The sequence below is a fragment of the Rhinoderma darwinii genome, chromosome 9 (assembly GCF_050947455.1).
Source record: "Rhinoderma darwinii isolate aRhiDar2 chromosome 9, aRhiDar2.hap1, whole genome shotgun sequence".
Classification (NCBI taxonomy): domain Eukaryota; kingdom Metazoa; phylum Chordata; class Amphibia; order Anura; family Rhinodermatidae; genus Rhinoderma; species Rhinoderma darwinii.
This window is the reverse complement of record NC_134695.1, coordinates 51,862,036-51,885,469: the sequence shown is the minus strand read 5'-3', so window position 1 is coordinate 51,885,469 and position 23,434 is coordinate 51,862,036. Positions and strand designations below refer to the sequence as shown.

The 23,434-nt window shown below is 46.3% G+C and overlaps 1 protein-coding gene across 1 annotated transcript; it reads right to left on the bottom strand.

Annotated features, from left to right (window-relative positions):
- Positions 1 to 2,012: 2,012 nt before the first annotated feature.
- Positions 2,013 to 23,108, bottom strand: LOC142660374 (PRKC apoptosis WT1 regulator protein-like). Its single transcript, XM_075836986.1, has 6 exons — positions 22,731 to 23,108; positions 21,199 to 21,270; positions 12,197 to 12,231; positions 5,480 to 5,570; positions 4,391 to 4,495; positions 2,013 to 2,205 (listed from the first exon to the last, which is right to left on the bottom strand). Exons 1-6 carry the CDS (start codon positions 23,106 to 23,108, stop codon positions 2,119 to 2,121), a joined length of 768 nt encoding a protein of 255 aa, XP_075693101.1. The 3' UTR covers positions 2,013 to 2,118.
- Between the last annotated feature and the right edge of the window lie 326 nt (positions 23,109 to 23,434).

Genomic DNA, 23,434 nt, shown 5'->3' with positions numbered 1-23,434 from the left:
TGACCGGCCTCCGTGCTAGGCAGACCGGGAGGCCAGTATTAGGCCTCCGGTTGCCATTGCAGCCACCAGAACCCCGGCAATTTCATTGCTGGGGTTCCAATGAGCTGCAAACTGCTTAAATGTAGCGATCACGTTTGAACGCTGCATTGAAGGGGTTAATGGCGGGGGATCGAAGCTAATTTCGGTTCCCACCATTACAGCCGGATGTCAGCTGTAAGATACAGCTGAGATCCGGCGATGATGGCACCGGCTCAGCTTCTGAGCCGGTGCCAAACATTTGGCGTAAGTATACGACATTTTGCGGGAAGCACTGGCTTTCCATGTCGTATACTTACGACAAATGTCAGGAAGGGGTTAAAGGAGACAATAGGGCTATGTCAAAACAACAACGCAAATTTTCTGGCCTGTCTGGGCTTGCTATTGCCATAAATTAGATGCTGTCTATCAATAGAGCTAGCCATACGGAAAGATTGTTCAATGACATTTTGAGGGTATCTCCCAGCCTCTAGTCTGAATTTTAAATCTGCAGCCTGCCTAAGGAAATCTTCCTCACTAGAGTTGATCCTGTGTAACCTCAGGAATTGTACATACGGGACAGCCCTTTTAACATGTGGAAGATGTCACATCTAGGAAATCAATAGTCTGACCACCAAAATGAGTCGTGAAGCACATATTGATATTATTCGCATTAAGGTACATAATGAATTCAGAAAATTATTTTTCAGTACCAGACCATACCAACAGCACATCATCTATGTATCTTGTCCATAGACAAATGTGCTGTAGGAAGGTAGAAGAGATGCAGTATACTAAGGAAGCCTCAAAATCAGCCCAAAAAATATTTGCATATATAGGGTCTACTGGCGTGCCCATAGCCGAGGCCGTAGATTGTTGGTACCACATCCCATCAAAAATGAAGGCATTGTGAGACAATACAAACAGGAGAGAGTCACAGATAAAGTTAGTACAACATATATCTTTCTTGACATGTGTCATTAGCCTGTGTAATGCAGTGAGACCATTCCTCGTGTATATAAGCTTTCCACATCAATGGAGGCTAGCTGTTAAAAGCTAATCCAAGTCAACCCTTCAGTCATTCTAAGGAGAGCCTTAGTATCAGCTAAGTAGGGGGGTACTCTTTGAAGAAGTGGACGCTGATACCAATCCAAATATTCTAAAAAAGGGGCAGTAAATCCTGCCACAATGGGACAATGTGAAGATGTTTTGAAATTGTTGAGTACCGTGCTTGTGTTTCTTCTTTTCATTCCTCTATGACATATCTCTGCACTCCTATATGATTTAGCACTGGGCACCACCACAATCTATTCGGAAGTTTGCTTCCGTACGGATAACGCTATGCCTAGAAACGAATGTTAATTGTGTACGTTCCAATTTAATCTTCTGTGATCATAAATCCTTTTCTATATGAAGCTGAGACATCAATCTACTGATCATCGCGAATCCGGTTTATGAATTCACTGTGACCACCAGACATCAACGGCCCGACTGCTGCAGGGAAATGTAGTATTACATGGCCAACCATAGCCTACAGAGTCCTCTATAGCTCGTTGTTAGAGGTTCTCCAATCTGGCTAATAAATGGTAATTCTGAGTGGATTACAGCTCCTATTATGGCATATGGAAAGGGATTGTCGTCATGAAAAAACCCTTTAAGCCCCAAGCCCATCCCATAATTACAGACATAATTAGCCTTTCAATAATCAGTGAAGGTAAAAAACTACATGACGACAAGCTCAAATACAATATATGATTAAGCCGCAAAGCACACACAGTCATTTCAGAGTCCAATGCTAATAAATACATCATAATACAAGCAGTGTGGATTGAGCAGCACTAACTTTGTATATTCTTTGACATATTCCTGACACCCACGTGAACTACACACTTGAGGTTCTTGGATATTCATCCTATTACATTTTAGACCTGTTTCTTACCACAAGCTTCTAGCGTTATTATCTTATTACAGCATCTGTAGTGAGTGGCTTTGCGGCATGTAACTTGTGGATGAACAGCTCATTCATCTTTCCATCACTTTACCGGTTATTATGGTAAGAAGACAACAGTAATTTGAGCAGCTATTACAGTCGTGACTATTGTCTTAGCTGCTCAACTGGCCCATCATGTTCAGCAGCATTTTATTCTCCTCCTTCAACCTCTTATTCTCATCTTCGGCTCTCTTCATTGTCTACAACAGACATAATGATTAGTCAGAATCTAAAATGATATATTATGTTGATGTAGTTTACTTTTTTGCTCCTTGTGAGCACTTTTTCAAGATATTGTCCTTCACTTGGTTAGTTCTTTAACATTAGGAAGGGCTTTCTACAACAATGCTAGAGGGTGGTAAATCTCAATTCTACCATATATAACACTAAGCGCTAGACAGTGGTGAATATCTATTGTATCTACCAGATATAACACTAAGCGCTAGACAGTGGTGAATATCTATTGTATCTACCAGACATTAACACTAAGTGCTAGACAGTGGTGAATATCTATTGTATCTACCGGATATAACACTAAGCGCTAGACAGTGGTGAATATCTATTGTATCTACCAGATATAACACTAAGCGCTAGACAGTGGTGAATATCTATTGTATCTACCAGATATAACACTAAGCGCTAGACAGTGGTGAATATCTATTGTATCTACCGGATATAACACTAAGCGCTAGACAGTGGTGAATATCTATTGTATCTACCGGATATAACACTAAGCGCTAGACAGTGGTGAATATCTATTGTATCTACCGGATATAACACTAAGCGCTAGACAGTGGTGAATATCTATTGTATCTACCGGATATAACACTAATCGCTAGACAGTGGTGAATATCTATTGTATCTACCGGATATAACACTAAGCTCTAGACAGTGGTGAATATCTATTGTATCTACCGGATATAACACTAAGCGCTAGACAGTGGTGAATATCTATTGTATCTACCAGATATACAACTAAGTGCCTCCTTTACATATTAATAATACAGAGTAATTAAAAAAAGGATGGTGCAAAATGATAGCCTCGGTATTCATAAACGAAAGAACATAACACATATTTAATTAGCATGAAAAGACACACTATCGGTCCAAGTTTTATCGTTACACTACAAATATTCAAAGTGATTTCTATTGGTGATACAGCAGATGTGTAGGCGGCAGTCCAGTTCTGTCCAGACAAGTGCCAGCATATCCTCGGATATGGACTCCACTGTTTCAATGCGTTGTCTCAAGTCGTTCAGATCCTGTGGCTGGGGGGGGGGGGGCAGATACCCCACAGAAAGAAATTGCAGGGTGTTATCTGGCAATCGTGGAGGCCAACGCAACATTGGTGAATCGTTGTTTCCGGTACAGCCGATCCAACATTCTGGTAGAGTTTCATTCAGGTATTGGCGACCATCCAAATGGAAATGTGGAGGTGCACCATCCGGCTGATAGACCACATTTGCCAGTTCTTCCTCTATCTGTGGCATAAGCCATTCCTTTAACATGTCCAGGTAGGAGTGGTCAGCGACCATATCCTCTGCAAAAAAGAAAAGACAGTACTTTGCGCCTGCTCATTGAACAGAACACGTTTACATTGGATGAGACCCTCATGTGCTTGATAAGGGCACAAGGTTTTTCTGAGCCCAAAATTGTGGCGATTGACCTTCTCACTGGGGTGAAACGTAACCTCATCACTGAACTCCAGCCTGTCAGCAAATTCGTCCTCTTCCAATCGGCCCTGCAAGTCAATGTAAAAGTCACAGCTTTTCGGTTTGTTTACATCTCCTGAAAAAGATGTAATCTATATGGCTTACAACACAGACATCTTTGTAAGATACTCCATACTGTCGTTTGTGGCACCTGCAGTTCCATACTAGTCAGCCTGGTTGACTTTCTAGGACTATGATCATACACGGCTCGAATCCTGTTCACTGTCTCTTCCGAAGTCTTTGGGCAGCCCAGACTTTTCCCATGATATAAACACCCAGTGGTTTTGAATTGCCTCACCCAACGCGAAATGCAGTTTCTATGCGGAGCACATTTACCAAATTGATTCTGAATTTCACTGTACTCTCTCAACAGACCCCGTTCTTGCAAATTCCAACACGCAAAAAGCTTTTTCTTGCTTCAATGTCGCCATCTTCTCACTCTACGTAATATTTCAAATTTGGCTCTTGAAAATGAAAGCTGTGCTGTGATTGGTTGCTATGGGCAGCTAAGCCAGTTTTGCTTTGATTTTCAGTCACTGGCCATTTGCCACTGGTGTTACTTTAAATACAGGCCTTTACTTTTACTTTTGCACCATCCTTTTTATATTTTCAGACATATTAAATACTACAGCTGTTTAACTGTGCCACACGAACTGTAGTATATTAGCCTTACCTGAGTCAAGGTCTTCATCTCCTTTTCGAGTAGTAGTAGAGACCCCTCCTTGTCATTGAGCTGGGTGGTCAGTTTGTGATTATCTTGTCTCTTTCCTCTAACTGCCTAATAGAAACACAACTACAGTTCACAGTACCAATTAACTTATGTTACCCTCCTGCACTTACGTTACCATCATCCATTAATCTTACTGTCATGCATTTATTTTACCGTTATGCCATGCCCACATTTGGAGAGGTCTTGCCTACACTTAAGGTGCCCATACACTTTAGATAGCTGTTTGCCAAACATCTATTCCTCCTCACTCCACCATTAAAAGGGTTTTCCAGCCAGTAAAAATTGATGGCCTATCCTCAGGACAGGCCATCAATAGTTGATAAGTCGGGGTCTGACTCCCGAGACCTCCACTGATCAGCTGTTTTGAAGGGGCCGCAGCGCTGGTATGAGCGAGCGCTGCTTCCCCTTAATTTTACTTGCTCACTGAAAATCATCGACACGGATGTAGCGGCGATTCACAGGTATTGTAGCCTTCTTCTCCCATTGTAGTGAATGGGAGAGAAGGCTGCAATACCTGTGAATCGCCGCTAAATGCGTGTCGAAGATTCACAGTGAGCAAGAAGAAAACAGCTGTTGGGTGGTGGTCCCTGGAGTCGGACCCTGACCCATTAGCTATTGATGGCCTATCCTGAGGATAGGCCATCAATTTTTATTGGCTGGAAAACCCCTTTAAGATGCATGCTTGGCTCGATCGAGCATGTTTATTTCAATGGAGAGAAGGAAATTATCCACTGCGTGACCCCTCTGGTAACAAATTGTCACTTATGGGAACAAAGGATTGGGCATGTTGGATTTCAACATGCCCGATTCTTCTTCACCCCCAACATCGGGTTGGTGAAGCAGCAATGGAATAATCATCAATGACCTTTTTCCATGGACTTTTTTTGGGCATGGGATCAAGAGTCCTTGAACACACCAAAACATGGAAAGTTTCTTTTTTTAAGGAGAACATTTTAGCATGGGTTTGAGTTAATTTTCAAGCTAGTAAAATCTAAGTTTAGCTAATTCATCATTGTCCAGCAGTGGCCATACCTTCTGCAGTTCTTCCAACCTTGATTGGCTGGCTTTTAGGCTTCCATCTCTATTCTCTAAAGTTGGAGCGTTCAAATAAACCTCTGAATTTCTGAAAAGGCACAGAAAAGTAAGTAAAGGATATGCACACCTCTTATACTCCTGAGTCCCCACCATCACTGCCCCGTAATAGAATGGCAGTTCGCAAGAACGTCCCGCTAACCAGGCAGGAAGGGGTTACAGGGAGTGACAGAGATTATTACAGTCTCCAGAAAGCGATGAATTAAAGCCTCTCCCCCAGAGACCAAGGCGTAACAGGGGGTCCGGGGGATGCATTACGAGCCTTATCTGTGTGTGTATAGCATATCATGTCACTATCCTGTCTCATCTAGAGCTCCAGCAATACAATAGAGCTGTCCTTCGCTCTCGTCCACCCTCTAATGCCAATGAGATGACTCTGCTCATTCAGTATATCCTAATCTATACAGCAAAGCTCACAAGTGAGCTACAGAAAGCAGAAAGTGTCCGCTTATTGAGGGTTATCTACTAACCAAAGTGAAAACCTGCATATTATATTTAAAAAAAACTTGATGTGGATAGTAATATAAAAAAACAAAAAAAAAACAGCAAAATGTTAAAAAACACAAAAAAAAATTGATTTATCAATGAAAGTCTGTGGGATGATTCTTTCCATATTTTGTACTGGATCCAGGGCCAGATTATAATTGGTGCTCCTGGAGCACATGCTCCAGGCCCCAGTCTCTGATTGGCTCAGGGGGGCCCCAGGCATATTTTTTTATATTTTTGCATCTTTACTTCAAAACTGCTTCAAATTTAGCAGGATTTTTGCATAACTACATTGTCTCTAAATGTCTCTACGCATTTACCAAAACAAATACTGAGTTTTTGCCGCGATTTTGTGCAAATCACGCCAAAACAGCAACTAGGAGAGGAGTAGGACCTTTTGTCACATCATAGTCACATGATAAAGGTTCCAAACCCCTGAGGAGGATAGTAAAGTGATAGAAGGTAGAGTGGAGGTCAGGTGACCTCAGAAAGCGGAAGGTCTTACTCCTAATACATCTCTATGCAGGGAGAAAAGATACAAGGATGCTGCAGAGAGAGGTGGAAGGTAATGAGTGGTCTGAAAAGCAGATAGAGCAGTGTATGTGAGGAGGGGTACATGGGAGCAGTGTGTGTGAGGAGGGGTACATGGGAGCAGTGTGTGTGAGGAGGGGGGTACATGGGAGCAGTGTATGTGAGGAGGGGTGTACATGGGAGCAGTGTATGTGAGGAGGGGTGTACATGGGAGCAGTGTGTGTGAGGAGGGGGTGTACATGGGGAGCAGTGTATGTGAGGAGGGGGATACATGGAGAGCAGTGTATATGAGGAGGGGTGTACATGGGAGCAGTGTATGTGAGGAGGGGGTGTACATGGGGAGCAGTGTATGTGAGGAGGGGTGTACATGGGAACAGTGTGTGTGAGGAGGGGGTGTACATGGGGAGCAGTGTATGTGAGGAGGGGTGTAGATGGGAGCAGTGTATGTGAGGAGGGGTGTACATGGGAGCAGTGTGTGTGAGGAGGGGGTGTACATGGGGAGCAGTGTATGTGAGGTAAGGTGTACATGGGAGCAGTGTATGTGAGGAGGGGTGTAGATGGGAGCAGTGTATGTGAGGAGGGGTGTACATGGGAGCAGTGTGTGTGAGGAGGGGGTGTACATGGGGAGCAGTGTATGTGAGGTAAGGTGTACATGGGAGCAGTGTATGTGAGGAGGGGATACATAGGGAGCAGTGTATGTGAGGAGGGGGATACATGGAAGCAGTGTATGTGAGGAGGGGGATACATGGAGAGCAGTGTATGTGAGGAGGGGTGTACGTGGGAGCAGTGTATGTGAGGAGGGGTGTACATGGGGAGCAGTGTGTGAGGAGGGGGGTACATAGGGAGCAGTGTGTGAGGAGGGGGTACATGGGAACAGAGTGTGAGGAGGGGGCGCATATGGTGAGCAGTGTGTGTGGAGGTGGGTACATGTGGAGCAGCGTGTGAGGAGAAAGGTACATGGGAGCAGAGTGTGAGGAGGGGGGTACATGGGGAGCAGTGTGTGAGGAGGGAGTACATGGGGAGCAGTGTGTGAGGAGGGGGGTACATGGGGAGCAGTGCGTGAGTAGGGGGGTACATGGGGAGCAGTGTGTGAGGAGGGGGTACATGGGAACACAGTGTGAGGAGGGGGTGCATATGGTGAGCAGTGTGTGAGGAGCTGGGTACATGTGGAGCAGCGTGTGAGGAGAAAGGTACAATAGGAGCAGAGTGTGAGGAGGGGGGTACATGGGGAGCAGTGTGTGAGAAGGGGGTACATGGGGAGCAGTGTGTGAGAAGAGGAGTACATGGGGAGCAGTGTGTGAGGAGGGGGAGTACATGGGGAGCAGTGTGTGAGAAGGGGGTACATGGGGAGCAGTGTGTAAGGAATGGGGTGTACATGGGGAGCAGTGTTTGAGGAGGGGGGTATATTGGGAGCAATGTGTGAAGAGGGGGGTACATGAGGAGCATTGTGTGAGAAGGGGTGTACATGGGGAGCAGTGTGTGAGGAGGGGGGTACATGGGGAGCAGTGTGTGAGGAGGGGGGTAGATGGGGAGCAGTGTGTGAGGAGGGGGGTACATGGGGAGAAGTTTGTGAGGAGGGGAGTACATGGGGAGCAGTGTGTGAGAAGGGGGTACATGGGGAGCAATGTGTGAGAAGGGGGTACATGGGGAGCAGTGTGTGAGGAGGGGGGTACATGGGGAGCAGTGTGTGAGGAGGGGAGTACATGGGGAGCAGTGTGTGAGGAGGGGGTACATGGTGAGCAGTGTGTGAGGAATGGGGTGTAAATGGGGAGCAGTGTGTGAGGAGGGGAGTACATGGGGAGCAGTGTGTGAGGAGGGGGTACATGGTGAGCAGTGTGTGAGGAATGGGGGGTACATGGGGAGCAGTATGTGAGGAATGGGGTGTACATGGGGAGCAGTGTGTGAGGAGGGGGGTACATGGGGAGAAGTCTGGAGACGGGGGCAAGAGCGGCAGAATTACCATATTGGGCGCCTAAAAAATAGCGTTGGAAACAGGGAGGGAGCGGGCTAAAGGTAATATATGTGAGTGAGACAGGTTCTCTAAGTCTAGTCTGGGATTAAATTAGTGGTCCAGTTTTGGGGTCTGATTTAATTTTGCAGAAGTGTTGGGTCAAAGATGTCTTGGCAGCAAACTCTGCAGTCATCAGGAGACTGGACCGGATGAAGAATAAAAGTAAAGAGAATGCCTCAGAAAAAAACGTCACCTATTAGTCACTGAATGTAATAGGTATGAATTCTTCTTGTAAGTGTAGTTTAGGGTCTGTGTTATGTCACACGGTTCTACACAGATCACCACAGAACTGATCAGACCCCAAAAGAGCATGTTCAGACTTGGCAGAAATTTGCAACTACCTGGCCACAAAGGAATTCCATAGCAAATCAGATAAAGCTGAACATGCCCTAATAAGAAATCAGGAAAACCACCCCAAATTAAACGTTTAAGAAAGGCTTCCTGCATACCTCTGATGGGTTACCAATCAGTTTTTTTTATATAAAGTATACAGCACTTAACCTGAGCAACAATACAGTAGTGTGGAATACAGTCGTAATAAGATGTCAGGGGGAGTCAGAGGTCCATCTGTCTATAAATGCGTAATGTCCGTGGTCGCTGACCACGAACTCCTACCATCCGGTCGACGCCCTTCTCTCCAGAGATGTCTGCACATGCGGCCGTCCTGCACATGCGAGCTCAGTCCAGACTTAAGGTGCCAGATCGCACACAGGTGGCAGATTGAGCTGATTGCTTCCAGATCACCCTGGACTATAAGAAGGGCTGTGCCCCTCCCTGCAATGCCTTAGCTTTGTTGTCGTTACCCTAGTTTGTCTATGCGAATGGTCTCCTAAGTGTTTTTCAGTTCCAAGTGTTTCCCGTTCCTGCTACCTGTAACCTGTATCCCGTGCTATCCTGGTCAAGTGCCATATTGAGTTGGAGTCGTGCTGTGCTGAGTACCACGCCTGCCCTGCTTCACCATACCTGGTGCCTGCCTGCGGCCTATTCCCAACCGAGCCTGTCTTGCTACTGTCTGAGCTACCACAGGTACACCTATACGAACTATAGACTGTAACCTGTGTCCTGTTGGCCAGCTGCCATACCATCAAGGCGGTACAGCCCAGTGGGTCCACGTACCCCTCGTGACAAAATGAAGACCGCCGATAAATGAGATTGTACTATATGAGGAAAAAATTTATAGATTGAGGGTGTTGGAAGAGAAACGTTTGCATATGTGGATTTATGGATAAACACTTCTCTCTCTGTGGCTGTGGGTGGGTCACAGGTCAGTGGGGTGGAGTTGGGTTTATAATTATACTTGATATTTGTACGTTTTTGAAAGCAATAATTAAAAGAAGTCAGGCGCAGGACTGTAACAGGAGATGGCAGTGCTGGGGGATGGGTCCTAAGAGAGAGTATAGTACCGTGTTGTCCTGTGCGTGTAATTAAAAGAAGTCCTTAGTGTATTTTCATTTCTGTTAGGAGCACAGTAGGTTGGTATTTTTCATACATGGCATGGTGATATTATGTGGTCTTTGTATGGGGGTATTATTTTAATACTGTAGGTATTAGTTCAGCATCAGTTGCTTTTTGACAGTATTATATAAATGCTGTATTACACTATTTTTAGGCATTGTATAGGTATTATTTGCACATTGAAAGTTATTATGTTTGTTATTATATTGGTGTTGTATGGGATTATTATTTCTATATAATATTGTAGTAAAAAGTGGAGAAAATTGAGTACATGAGGATGTATTCAGTCATAACACTTTTGACAGCATTAGGCTCTGTTCACATATGCACTGGAGGCTGTTAGGAGCCTCCGTAGCAGATCCGCCTGACATTACTGAAAACAATAGCACAGCATGCTGCGCTATTGTTTCCGGTGAAACCATGGACACCCCTACAGAAAGCCAATGGAAACCATTAAAGTCAACTGGTTCCGTCGGCCGCCGGTGGTGTCCATGGTGAACCGTTGCTTCCGGTATTTCCTTGTTCTGTTTCTCTGATGGAGCAGAACAATGGAATCACCTGACACAGGTGTGAACCCAGCCAGAGATGTAAATATGTCCCTGCCTGGTAACAGTGATATTGTGCTGAAGGAGCAGGAAGGAGCCAGGTAGTTAATGGTGTTTGTATTGTGTAAAATTCTGGTGTAAGATAAGAGATATGTGATTTAAAGTGAAGCTAAACGTTCAACAAACTTCTGACATGTCATAGTGACCGAGCACTGAGACCCCCACCAATCGCTAGAACAAAGCAACTAAAGTGCTCATGTGAGCGCTCAGCTGCTTCGTTTCTGTTTGTTTTTTTCCGGAAAATCGATGTATCGGAGTACGGGCTCATAGGCTTTGTATTGAGTCCGTACACCGATACGTTTATTTTCGGAAAAAGCCGAACAGAAACTAAGCAGCTCAGCGCTCACACGAGCACTTCAGCTGCTTAGTTCTAGCGATTGGTGGGGGTGTCAGTGCTAGGACCCCCACCAATCCAAACTTCTGCTACACTTTAAAGGCAATGTGTCGCTAGAAAATATGATATTTTTTTTTAGCTAAACAGTTAGTGTATAAATGATTAAACATTGTTATAATTTTTTTAATTTTTTCACTTTTCAGGAAATATTATAAATTAGATTCTAATTTATAACATTTCCCAGTGCTGGTCACTAGAGGGAGCAATTCCCAAAATTGCAGCATTGGCATGTGGTAAAGCAACCACATTGCTTTATGCTGCAAAATTTGAGAATACACACTCGCTCTAGTGAGCTCACAGAATCCCCCCTCCCGTATCCTCATTGTGCCAGGAGAAAGGAGGGGATTGAACGTTCAAACCTCCTACACTGTGTGTCGCCATTTTTTGAGCGAATACACAGTGTAGTAGGTTTACATACAGTAGTAATTACACTCTAAAACACGTACATACACAGAAATAACCTACCTGCTCCTGCCGCCGCCGCTCCCTCTGTTCCGTCCGCTCCGTCTGCTCCCTCCGCTCCAAGTGCTTGCATTAGAACACAAGTCCGGAAGCCGCGACCGGAAGTAGTAATCTTACTGTCCGGCCGCGGCTTCCGGTCCACAAGAAAATGGCGCCGGACGTCGCTCAGCCGAAGACCTTCAATTTGGACTGTGTGGGAGCGGCGCATGCGCCATTCCCACACAGACGGCGTACAGCATAGTGAATGGAACGGGTCCCGTTCGCATTCACTATGGGGCTATATGTGCCTCATTCCATGTCTGTATGTGTTGTAAATCGACACTTACAGAGATGAAAAAAAAGATGGCAGCCCCCATAGACAAGAAAAAGTTCAAAAATAAAAAAAAGTAAAACATTTTTTAATAAAACACTAAAAGCAAATTGATATTAAAAAAATATTTTCCGCGACACCCTTCCTTTAAGCTACAGTATATATTGTCAACCATAAAGCTTAAAATGTGTAAGTAACGTTATTATTTTTGTCTGGAGTTGGTGAAGGTCCCCAAGTTAGTAGGGGGGCCCCCATAAAAATTAACTGCTCCATATGCAAGACACCCTTAATCTGGCCCTGACTGGATCAGTCATGACCTCTCAGTGGAACAGATTGAAAAATATCCTTCATATATTGCACAACCAAATCTCTAAGTTTTATATACAGAACATAAGATACAAACCTGTTTGAGCAGGTTCTATCTGATATCCACAGTTCCTGCAAAACAAAAGATTTAGAATCGGAGAAACCAAGACGTAAAAATCTTTTATATTATTTTTGATAAATGCCTTTTGGATATATCTGCTTATAATTTGTTATGTAATGAGTAAATTATGACACAATGTCAAAAGTGTGCCAAGATCTAATTGTTGTGTTATTGTTGGATTTTCTTGGTATAGTTACATCCACCAAACTGGTATTATTGTAGACAGTTCAAGGGTACATGACGAACAATGTTTTATTCATTTTACTGGGACATATTAGAGAAAATTAATATTGATAGTCATATTCATTCAGGGCCACTTTAACCCTAGAACAAATTATGTGGCTTTACCAAACCCCCCTTCCCACTAGGATGCATAATGCCGGCTTCACATTTGCCCTGGCAAGTGGGACACGTCAGAAGCGGTAAAGAGAAATCTCTGAAGGAACATCTCTGACTGGCACTCTGGAGGGCATCTGTGACTGGCATCCGGGTAGACATATATGACTGACAATCTGGGGGCATCTGTGGCTGATAGTCTGAGGACATTATTATGACAGGCACTCTGGGGGCATCTCAATGGCAGGTAATCTGAAAGCATCTCTGTGGCAGGCACTATGGGAGACATATGTTTGGCAGGCAATCTGAGGGGTCTCTGCATCAGGCACTCTGGGGTCATATATATGGCCGACACTCTTGGGGCATCTCTATGGCAGCACTGTGGGGGCTTCTCTGTGGCAGGCAATCTGAGGGGCATCAGTATCAGGATTGTCTAATTGACACCCTGGGCTGATGCACTGTATTGGCATATCTTAGGCATTTGTGGGTGGCTTACTGAGTGGCATCTATAGCTGCCATTCTGGAAGGCATCATTATGGGGGGATCTTGATTGAAAGCACTGTTGGGGCAGCTCTATGGCAGGCACCAGTGGCGTAACTACCGCCGTAGCAGCAGTAGCGGCTGCTATGGGGCCCGCGGCATGGGGGGGGCCCGTGTCGCTCGCCGGCACGGGCCCCCACCATGGCCGGAGGCTCCGCTAGCAGCCGCTATGGCTGCTACAGCGGGACGCCACTGAACACTACGGCAGAGCAGGGAGGTATCTCCCCGCTCTGCCATTAAACAAAAGACATGTATCCCTTATCCACAGGATAGGGGATACATGTGTGATCGCTGGCAGCGATAGGGAGAACGGGGGACTGAAAGTCCCCTGAAGTTCTCCATCACAAACCTCTGACTTTCGGGGTCTGTGTCGGCAGCTCCGTAGAAATTAATGGAGCGCCGGTCACGCTTGTGCGCATGCGTGACCAGCGCTCCTTTCATTTTTAGTGAGCTGCGCAGATGCCGGAAGTCAGAGGTTAGTCATGGAGAACTTCAGGGGACTTTCAGTCCCCCGTTCTCCTTATCGCTGCCAGCGATCACACATGTCTCCCCTATCTGTCCTGTGGATAGGGAATACATGACTTTTGTCGGACACGCTGTAGGTCGCATTTTTTTGGGAGGGGGAACGCTGTATGGCGTTCCCTACAGTGGGGGGATGCACGCTGTATGGCGTTCCCTATAGGGGGGGGGACGCACGCTGTATGGCGTTCCCTACAGGGGGGGCGCTGTATGGCATTCCCTACAGGGGGGGCTGTATGGCGTTCCCTACAGAGGGGGCTGTATGGCGTTCCCTACAGGGGGACGTACACTGTATGGCGTTCCCTATAGGGGGGGACGCACGCTGTATGGCGTTCCCTACAGGGGGGGCGCTGTATGGCGTTCCCTACAGGGGGGGCTCTGTATGGCGTTCCCTACAGGGGGGGGTGCTGTATGGCGTTCTCTACAGGGGGGCTGTATGCCATACAGCCCCCCTGTAGGGAACGCCATACAGCCCCCCCCTGTAGGGAACGCCATACAGCCCCCCCTGTAGGGAACGCCATACAGCCCCCCCTGTAGTGAACGCCATACAGCCCTCCCTGTAGGGAACGCCATACAGCCCCCCCCCCTCTAGGGAACGCCATACAGACCCCCCTGTAGATAATGCCATACAGTCCCCCCTGTAGATAACGCCATACAGTCCCCCCTGTAGATAACGCCATACAGTCCCCCTGTAGATAACGCCATACAGCCCCCCTGTAGATAACGCCACACAGCCCCCCTGTAGATAACGCCATACAGCCCCCCTGTAGATAACGCCATACAGCCCTCCTGTAGATAACGCCATACAGCCCCCCTGTAGATAACGCCATACAGTCCCCCTGTAGATAACGCCATACAGCCCCCCTGTAGAGAACGCCATACAGACCCCCCTGTAGATAACGCCATACAGCCCCCCCCCTGTAGATAATGCCATACAGTCCCCCTGTAGATAATGCCATACAGACCCCCTTGTAGATAACACCATACAGCCCTCCCCCTGTAGATATCTACAAAGGGGGCTGTATGGCGTTATCTACAGGGGGGTCTGTATGGCGTTATCTACATTGGGCTGTATGGCGTTATCTACAGGGGGCTGTATGGCATTATCTACAGGGGGGGGCTGTAAAAAAGGCACTATCTACAAGGGGGGGGTTTGTGTGACACCCAGGGGAAGGGGGGCACCAGTCAAAAGTTTGCTATGGGGCCAAGTCTTTCCTAGTTACGCCCCTGGCAGGCACACTAGGGACATATATGTGGCAAGCACTCTGAAGGCATCTGTATCAGGCGCTCTGCGGGCATCTCTGTAGCTTGCACCCTGGGGATATCTTATTTGCAGGCACTCTAGGGGGCACTGGCATCAGGAACTTGGGGGAAACTCTTTAGCTGCCACTCTTTGAGACCCTTTGTGGTAAGCATCTTTGGGTGGTATACGCTGTTAATGGTATGTTTTGACTAAAAAAAAAAGCACTTATTAAATTTGACATCTAAACTAACCTGTAGTGTGTGGAAACTTCATATATCAGACTCGCAAGTCTTTTTTTTTAGAAGGATGGGACCATGTAAACAGTGATTATCATCGAACAATGGAAGAAAACATCGTTTAAATTTACGATTAAAGCAATATGTGATTTTAACATTCCTCCTACTCCCCATTGTAATAACCCCTCTACAAATTTATGGCATAGGATGTAGGAATGTAGAGCAATACAATCTTTCTGGAACCAGGTAATGAACTACATCGGCATACACTGGCATTTATGACTGAACAGGCAACCGCAAACATAACTTTTCCATTATATTCGCCCACCCAATGAGATACCAATGTCCAGAAACACAAAAAGAGTACCACAGATTGCCCAGAGAGTGCTCCTGGAAACTAAGGCTTCGTTCACATCTGCGCTAGGTTCCTGTTCTGAAGCTCTGTCGGAACGAGACCCTATCTGACAGTCGACTACGCTATTGATTCCGTCAAAACGACAGAACCCCTGCACAACTGAGACAAACGGAAATCTTTGGCACCGGATCCGTCACCATTGAGATCAATGGTGATGGAAACGGAAACCTTAGGATTCCGTTTGTGTCAGTCAGGGTCCCATTCCGACGGAAAGCTCCAACAGAACGTCGGAACGGGACCCTAGCACAGATGTGAATGAAGACTAATAGATAAATCTTACAACAATGGTTGGAGTTGGCTGATCCTATCATTCCTATTCTAATTGCCCAAATGAAGCTTCTCATAAACGTTAACAGGAATGATACTGAGAGGCATAAAGAGAAAGGCCAAAAAAATCTTTATCAAATGGAAAACCTTTATTATGACACATCTTTTACAACAGAGATAATAGATATAATGAAGCCATTTCAACATATGGAGTGGTACAGAGAATTGTGACTCTATTTAGCAATATGTTTTCCTCAGGTTATAAAACTTTTTGTTAAGGCCTCATGCACACGAACGTATTTTTGTCCTCCCGTAAATACTGGCGTAAATACGGGTCCTTGGTCACACGTATTCGACCCATATTGCACCAGTATTTACGTACCCGTGCCCGTAAATACGGGTCCGGTGTCACCAGTATTCCACCCGTATTTACGGGCAAGTTTTCGCTGCAAAATTGCACTGCAGTAATCGACAGCCCTACTCTCTATCAGTGCAGGATAGAGAAGGGACAGCCCTTTCCGCAGAAAAAGTTCAAGAAATTCATACTTACCCGGCCGTAGTCTTGGTGACGCGTCCCTCTCTTGACATCCAGTCCGACCTCCCTGGATGACACGGCAGTCAATGTGACCGCTGCAGCCTATCATTGGCCTGTCATTGGCTGCAGCGGTCACATGGGCTGAAACGTCATCCCAGGAGGCCGGACTGGAGGAAGAAGCAGGGAGTTCTGGGTAAGTATGAACGTCTTTCTTTTTTTACAGGTTGATGTATATTGTGATCGGTAGTCACTGTCCAGGGTGCTGAAAGAGTTACTGCTGATCGTTTAACTCTTTCAGCACCCTGGACAGTGACAATTTACTGACGTCGCCTAGCAACGCTCCCGTAATTACGGGTGCACACACGTAGTCACCCGTAATTATGGGAGCCCCATAGACTTCTATGGGCCTGCCCGTGCCGTAATTACGGCCTGAAATAGGACATGTTCTATATTTTTCAACGGCACGGGCACTATCCCGTAAGCATACGGGGAGGTACCCGTGGCCAATAGAAGTCCATGGGCCCGTAAAAACGTGCCGTAATTACGGCCCGTAATTACGGCCCGTAATTACGGGCGTTTTTACGTTCGTGTGCATGGGGCCTAAATTCTGAAAAGAAGAGTAAGGCTATGTTCACATGGCAAAATCATAGCAGCGGAACCTGCCGCATATTCCGCAGCAAAATTCCTGCTCCCATTCATTTCAATAGGAGTCGGACACTTCTTTTTCCCGCTAGATGATTTTTTTCAGCTAGCGGGGAAAAGAACCGTCCTGCTTGATCTTCAGGCGGATTTTGCTCGAACCTCAACCGAACAATAGGAGGAGGAATCTTCCTGCCGACGACAGGAATAATTTCACAGCAGACCCGCCACGCAAAATCCACCATGTGAACTGACCCTCACTGTGAATCGAATTAATCTGCTTTTATTTTCAATACTCTTTATCTTTAGGTAATGTAATACTTTTTTATTTAAGCTTTTTTACTAGACAAAGGACTTGATAATGATAAAGAACTCATGAATATTACTATAAGTCGACTAAACAATATACTAGTCTTTTGGTAATGTATTGTACTTTGCTTTGATTGTTGTCATGTTTATATAACTTTCTTTTTGAATACCAAAAAAAAAAAGATTTGTCCCCCCCAAAAAAAGGCAGTGAGAAACACTTCTGCTCTAAACCTTAAATTGTGTAGCTCATGGAATCTTTGCACTGGGGATATTAATGTATTAAAGCAGTCCTATATTCATTGCTTGGCATGCTGCTAGAGCTTTACTTGTGTATTTGCATAGCTTGCTATGTACCGTACTACTGGAAATGCCATACTACTCAACACAACACAAAGTGGCATTGCTGGGCAGGCTACTAGACATACACCGACTTCTGAAGGATGTGGCATTCTGTCTTATTGTATGTGTATCTAAGTGCAGGGCAGGGCCAGATTATTATTGGTGCTCCTGTCTCACATGCTCCAGGCCCTAGTCTCTGATTGGCTCAGGGGGGCCCCCAGGCATATGTGAGGAGGGGTGTACATGGGAGCAGTGTATGTGAGGAGGAGGGTACATGGGAGCAGTGTATGTGAGGAGGAGTGTACGTTGGAGCAGTGTATGTGAGGAAGGGTGTACATGGGAGCAGTATATGTGAGGAGGGGTGTACATGGGAGCAGTGAATGTGGTGGGGTGTACATGGAGAGCCGCGTGTAAGGAGGGGGGTACATGGAGAGCAGTGTGTGTGAGGAGGGGGGTACATGGGAGCAGAGTGTGAGGAGGGTGGTGTATATGGTGAGCAGTGTGTGAGGAGGGGGTACATGGGGAGAAATGTGTGAGGAGGGGGTACATGGGGAGCAATGTGTAAGGAGGGGGTACATGGGGAGCAATGTGTGAGGAGGGGGTGTACATGGGGAGCTGCTTGTGAGGCGGAAGCAGAGTGTGAGGAGGGGGTATATGGGGAGCAGAGTGTGAGGAGGGGGTACATGGGGAGCAGTGTGTATGGAGGGTGTACATGGGGAGCAGTGTGGGAGGAGGGGAGTACATGGGGAGCACTGTGTGAGGAATAGGGTGTACATGGGGATCAGTGTGTGAGGAGGGAGGCATATGGGGAGCAGTGTGAGTAGGGGGGTATATGAGGAGCAGTGTGAGGAGGGGAGTACATGGGAAGTAGTGTGTGAGGAGGGTGGTATATGGGGAGCAGTGTGAGGAGGGGGGTATATGAGGAGCAGTGTGAGGAGGGGAGTACATGGGGAGTAGTGTGAGGAGGGGGGTATATGGGGAGCAGTGTGTGAGGAGGGGGGTATATGGGGAGCAGTGTGAGGAGGGGGTATATGAGGAGCAGTGTGTGAGGAGGGGGGTATATGAGGAGCAGTGTGTGAGGAGGGGGGTATATGGGGAGCAGTGTGAGGAGGGGGGTGTATGGGGAGCAGTGTGTGAGGAGGGGGTTATATGAGGAGCAGTGTGAGGAGGGGAGTACATGGGGAGTAGTGTGCTAAGAGGGGGTATATGGGGAGCAGTGTGAGGAGGGGGGTATATGAGGAGCAGTGTGAGGAGGGGGGTATATGGGGAGCAGTGTGTGAGGAGGGGGTATATGAGGAGCAGTGTGTGAGGAGGGGGGTATATGAGGAGCAGTGTGTGAGGAGGGAGGTATATGGGGAGCAGTGTGAGGTGGGGGGTATATGGGGAGAAGTGTGAGGAGGGGGGTATATGGGGAGCAGTGTGAGGAGGGGGGTATATGGGGAGCAGTGTGAGGAGGGGGTATATGAGGAGCAGTGTGTGAGGAGGGGGGTATATGAGGAGCAGTGTGTGAGGAGGGGGGTATATGGGGAGCAGTGTGAGGTGGGGGGTATATGGGGAGAAGTGTGAGGAGGGGGGTATATGGGGAGCAGTGTGTGAAGAGGGGGGTACATGGGGAGCAATGTGTGTGAGGAGGGGGGTTGATGGGGAGAAGTCTGGAGACGGGGGCATGAGCGGCAGTCTGTGGGGCACTGGAGGTACATCCGGAGCTGTGGGATACTTGTTTAGTGCTGTGTTGTAATTAGTGTTGTGTATCTAGTGCTTATATGGTGAAGTGTGTGCACTGTCTGTGTGTGAGACGTGTGAGTGGTAAATAGGGGGGGGGGGCTAATCTGAGGATCTAATATTTAGGTGTCTTTTTGCAGGTCTGAATTTATTTAGGGGACAGAATAGATTTTTTAAGGAGGACCTGTCACCAGGTCCTAACATCCCATTTACATGTATTATCCTTCGCCCACTTCCTCCCTCTTTCCAGCGCGAGGCAGTTTAGAACAAATACGTTTGATTAGAAGACTTCTCCCTGCGCAGTGTCACTGGACAAGGCTTGTCATAAGCTACTTCACGCTGATTGGACAGCGTCAGAGGCTGTGAAGATGGCTCCACCCAGGGAGAGTCACTGTAGTTCACACCTTGTTGGCTAACTACAGAGAATTACCATATTGGGCATCTAAAGTACGGAGCATCATTACTCAGGACACACGGTGCAGCAGAACAAAAAGTAAAACAGCGTTGGAAACAGGGAGGGAGCGGGCTAAAGGTAATATATGTGAGTAAGGGCTTATTCAGACAAACGTAGAATACGTCCGTGCTACGCGCAAGATTTTCACGCGCGTCACACGAACCTATGTTAGTCAATGGGGCCGTTCAGACAGTCCGTGAGTTTCACGCAGCGTATGTCCGCTGCATAAAACTCACGACATGTCCAATATTTGCCCGTTTTTCGCGCATCACGAAGTCAATGGGTGCGTGAAAACCCCGCATGGCACACGGACGCACTTCCGTGTGCCGCGCGTGATGCGCGCTACAGTAGTCAAAACTATGAATAAAAGCAGAAAAGCACCACAGCATTTTGCGCTATTGTTAACCGGTGAAACCATGGACACCCCTACAGAAAGCCGATGGAAACCATTAAAGTCAACTGGTTCCGTTGGCCGCCGGTGGTGTCCATGGTGAACCGTTGCTTCCGGTATTTCCTTGTTCTGTTTCTCTGATGGAGCAGAACAATGGAATCACCTGACACAGGTGTGAACCCAGCCAGAGATGTAAATATGTCCCTGCCTGGTAACAGTGATATTGTGCTGAAGGAGGAAGCAAAGTGTAGCAGGAAAGAGCCAGGTTGTTAATGGTGTTTGTATTGTGCAAAATTCTGGTGTAAGATAAGAGATATGTGATTTAAAGTGTAGCTAAACGTGCAACAAACTTCTGACATGTCATAGTGACCGAGCACTGAGACCCCCACCAATCGCTAGAACAAAGCAGCTGAAGTGCTCGTGTGAGCGCTCAGTCGCTTCGTTTCTGTTCGGCTTTTTCCGGAAAGCCGATGTATCGTGTACGGGCTCATAGACTTTGTGTTGAGTCCGTACACCGATACATTTATTTCTGGAAAAAGCCGAACAGACACGAAGCAGCTGCTTCAGCGAGGGCTTCAGCTGCTTCGTTCTAGCGATTGATGGGGGTCTTAGTGCTCGGACCCCCACCAATCCAAACTTCTGACATGTCACTATGACATTTCAGAAGTTTGTCGAACGTTTAGCTACACTTTAAGCTACAGTATATATTGTCAATCATACAGCTTAAAATGTGTAAGTAACGTTATTATTTTTGTCTGGAGTTGGTGAAGGTCCCCAAGATAGTAGGGGGGCCCCCATATAAATTAACTGCTCCATATGCAAGACACCCTTAATCTGGCCCTGGTGCAGGGGGCAGACATATTGCGGTACTTCTCTTGGAGATTGTAGCAGAAGGTGATCTCAGGTGTTCTCAGGCCATAGTAAGGGGCACTTATTTCTTTACTGCCTATGTTTGACACAAGAAAGGCAGCACTGTTATATATAGAACAAGGCAGTAACTGTCAGGTGAATGTTTATGTGGTTTTCCCCTTACCTGACTTTGTATAACAGTCTCTTTCTCTTTATTCTCTTCATTTGCATTAATATCTTCATTTTCTTCAGGATCCTACAAATCAACAATATGTGTCATTCATTTAAAGCATTATTCATTATTGGCATACATTGTAAAAGGTTGTCATGGATTAGAAAAAAAAAGGTAATTTTTTTTTGTTGCAGAAACAGCACTACTCTTGTCCACGGGCTGTGTCTGGTATTGCAGCTATGCCCTATTCAAGTGACTGCAATACCTGAAATAGCCCATGGACAAGAGTGATGCTGTTTTTCCTTTATCCCTGACAAACTCTTTAACCCCCTGTAGCACAGAGCCCGGCAGTTACCGTCAGTGCCATAGACTTCGAATGGAGAGGCGGGGGACATGCTCGACAGCAACTCCATTCAATTGCTGCTGGCTGCGGTCTTGCAGCTGGGGGAAATGGGGGACACTGGACCTCTGTTCTGATGATCAGTGGGGTCTCAGCAGTTGGATCCCGACTGACCTAGCAATTATCACTTATCTGACTGGCCACAAGACGGCAGGACTAGGCTTCACCTGTAGCAGTTCCAGGACTACAATTGGGCCAAATTGTAAACCAACTGGATAGTCAAAGGGAAGGGAATTACGAAGCACTTAACACAATACTAACAGGCAACTGAAATACATGAAACAGGGGCTCACTAATTAAACAAAGAGGTGGAACAAAATGATGATGTCAGATGGATGATGGGAACAAAACGGATGATGGGTGATGATAACATTCAGGTTATGGTAACCACAGATGATGGGTTATGACAACAGTCAAATGATGGAAACTAAATGGATGATGGTAGATGATAACAAGCTAACCCTAACTAGCTCTCCCTATGGCTATCCCTTGATCTGTTCTTAAGCACTGACCCTAACAGCACACCAGTAACCCTCGCTGTCCCAAACACTGCCTCTAATGGAGACCTTAGTCTGCAGATAGTGTCCTTAACACAGCCGCAGGGAAATACTAGGAATCAGAGGCAACTAAAACAACAAAAAACGATTAAAAACTCAGGGAAACAGCAACAGAAGAGAAAACAATGAAACATAATATAAGACTAAGCGGATTAAACATAGAAGCAAACACGGACTGCGGAAATACTAGGCAGAGCAGGAAAAACACAACATTAGACTGGAACACACACGATCAGGCCAGCACATGGCAAACACAACCACACATAGCAAGTACTATAACCAATGCTTTGAATCTGATTCTGAAGGAGAGGCAGACCAATCAGGTTGCTGTCTCTAAACAAGCCACAGGTTCATATTAGTTTGATCATCTGACCTACACTGATGAATCAGTAGTGGTGCAGTTGCCTTAGCAACTGCCCCAATTCCTGCTCAATAGCTCTGAGATAACGAGCATGCAGGAAAAGACCTGCTGCTCGTAACACCATCCACAGGATAGGTGAAAATTTGTTAGAACCAAAATACCCGTTTAATGGTAAGTATGCCTTATGTTGGGGAGCTCTGTGAGGTAACAAGTACGCCTCTCTTACCTCGGTTTGAATTAGATGAACTATTCCTGTGGGTCGTCTTTTCTCCCTAAGTTTTCTCTTTTCTATTTGGGTACGATGCTTCTTCTGTGTACTCCCTTTTTTCTCCTTGGTTTTTGAAGTGACTGGATCATGGGCTTCAACATCCAAAGCACATTGAGACTGTATTTTGTTGAAAACTTCATCTTTATCACATTCTTTTCCTATATGTGAGGACCAGTTTTGTGTTTGGTGTTCCACTTCTTGTTGAACCTGGACATCTACGGACCTGCTGCCAGCAAGGCTAGAAGATGAGCGGAGCCTCATTCTCTCTCTCCGCGCTTTCCATTCTTCCATAAAAGGAACTTGCTCTGTACTGTTACCCTTCATATCTCTGGACATCTTTGGGTTCTAGAAAAAGTGTTATACATAATAAATATCAGAATCTAATTTGAAGAACATGTCCCAATATGTCTTTATCAAAGGAGTATTCCCATCACATTATGTTATAGCATATCGCTAGTATATGCCATAACATTAAGATCAGTAGGGGGCTGTCTTTTGGGGTGACCAGGAGCACCACTGTGCAGGAAAAACTTTGAAGGAGCCACAGCACTAAACTAGAGTTGCAGCCCCTTTATTCTGAGGATCAGAGAGGGTTCTGTCAGTTGGATGACCGTCAATTAAAAAAGAATGGCACATCCTAATGACAAGCTGTCACTTGTTAT

Excerpts from the sequence above, each read along its gene's own strand:
- LOC142660374 (XM_075836986.1), bottom strand. The coding sequence starts at position 23,108 with ATGTCCAGAGATATGAAGGGTAACAGTACAGAGCAAGTTCCTTTTATG. Across the intron at positions 12,232-21,198 it reads AGACTGTTATACAAAGTCAG|GAACTGTGGATATCAGATAG; the intron begins GTAAGGGGAAAA and ends TTTGTTTTGCAG. Across the intron at positions 2,206-4,390 it reads AGATGAAGACCTTGACTCAG|ACAATGAAGAGAGCCGAAGA; the intron begins GTAAGGCTAATA and ends TGTCTGTTGTAG.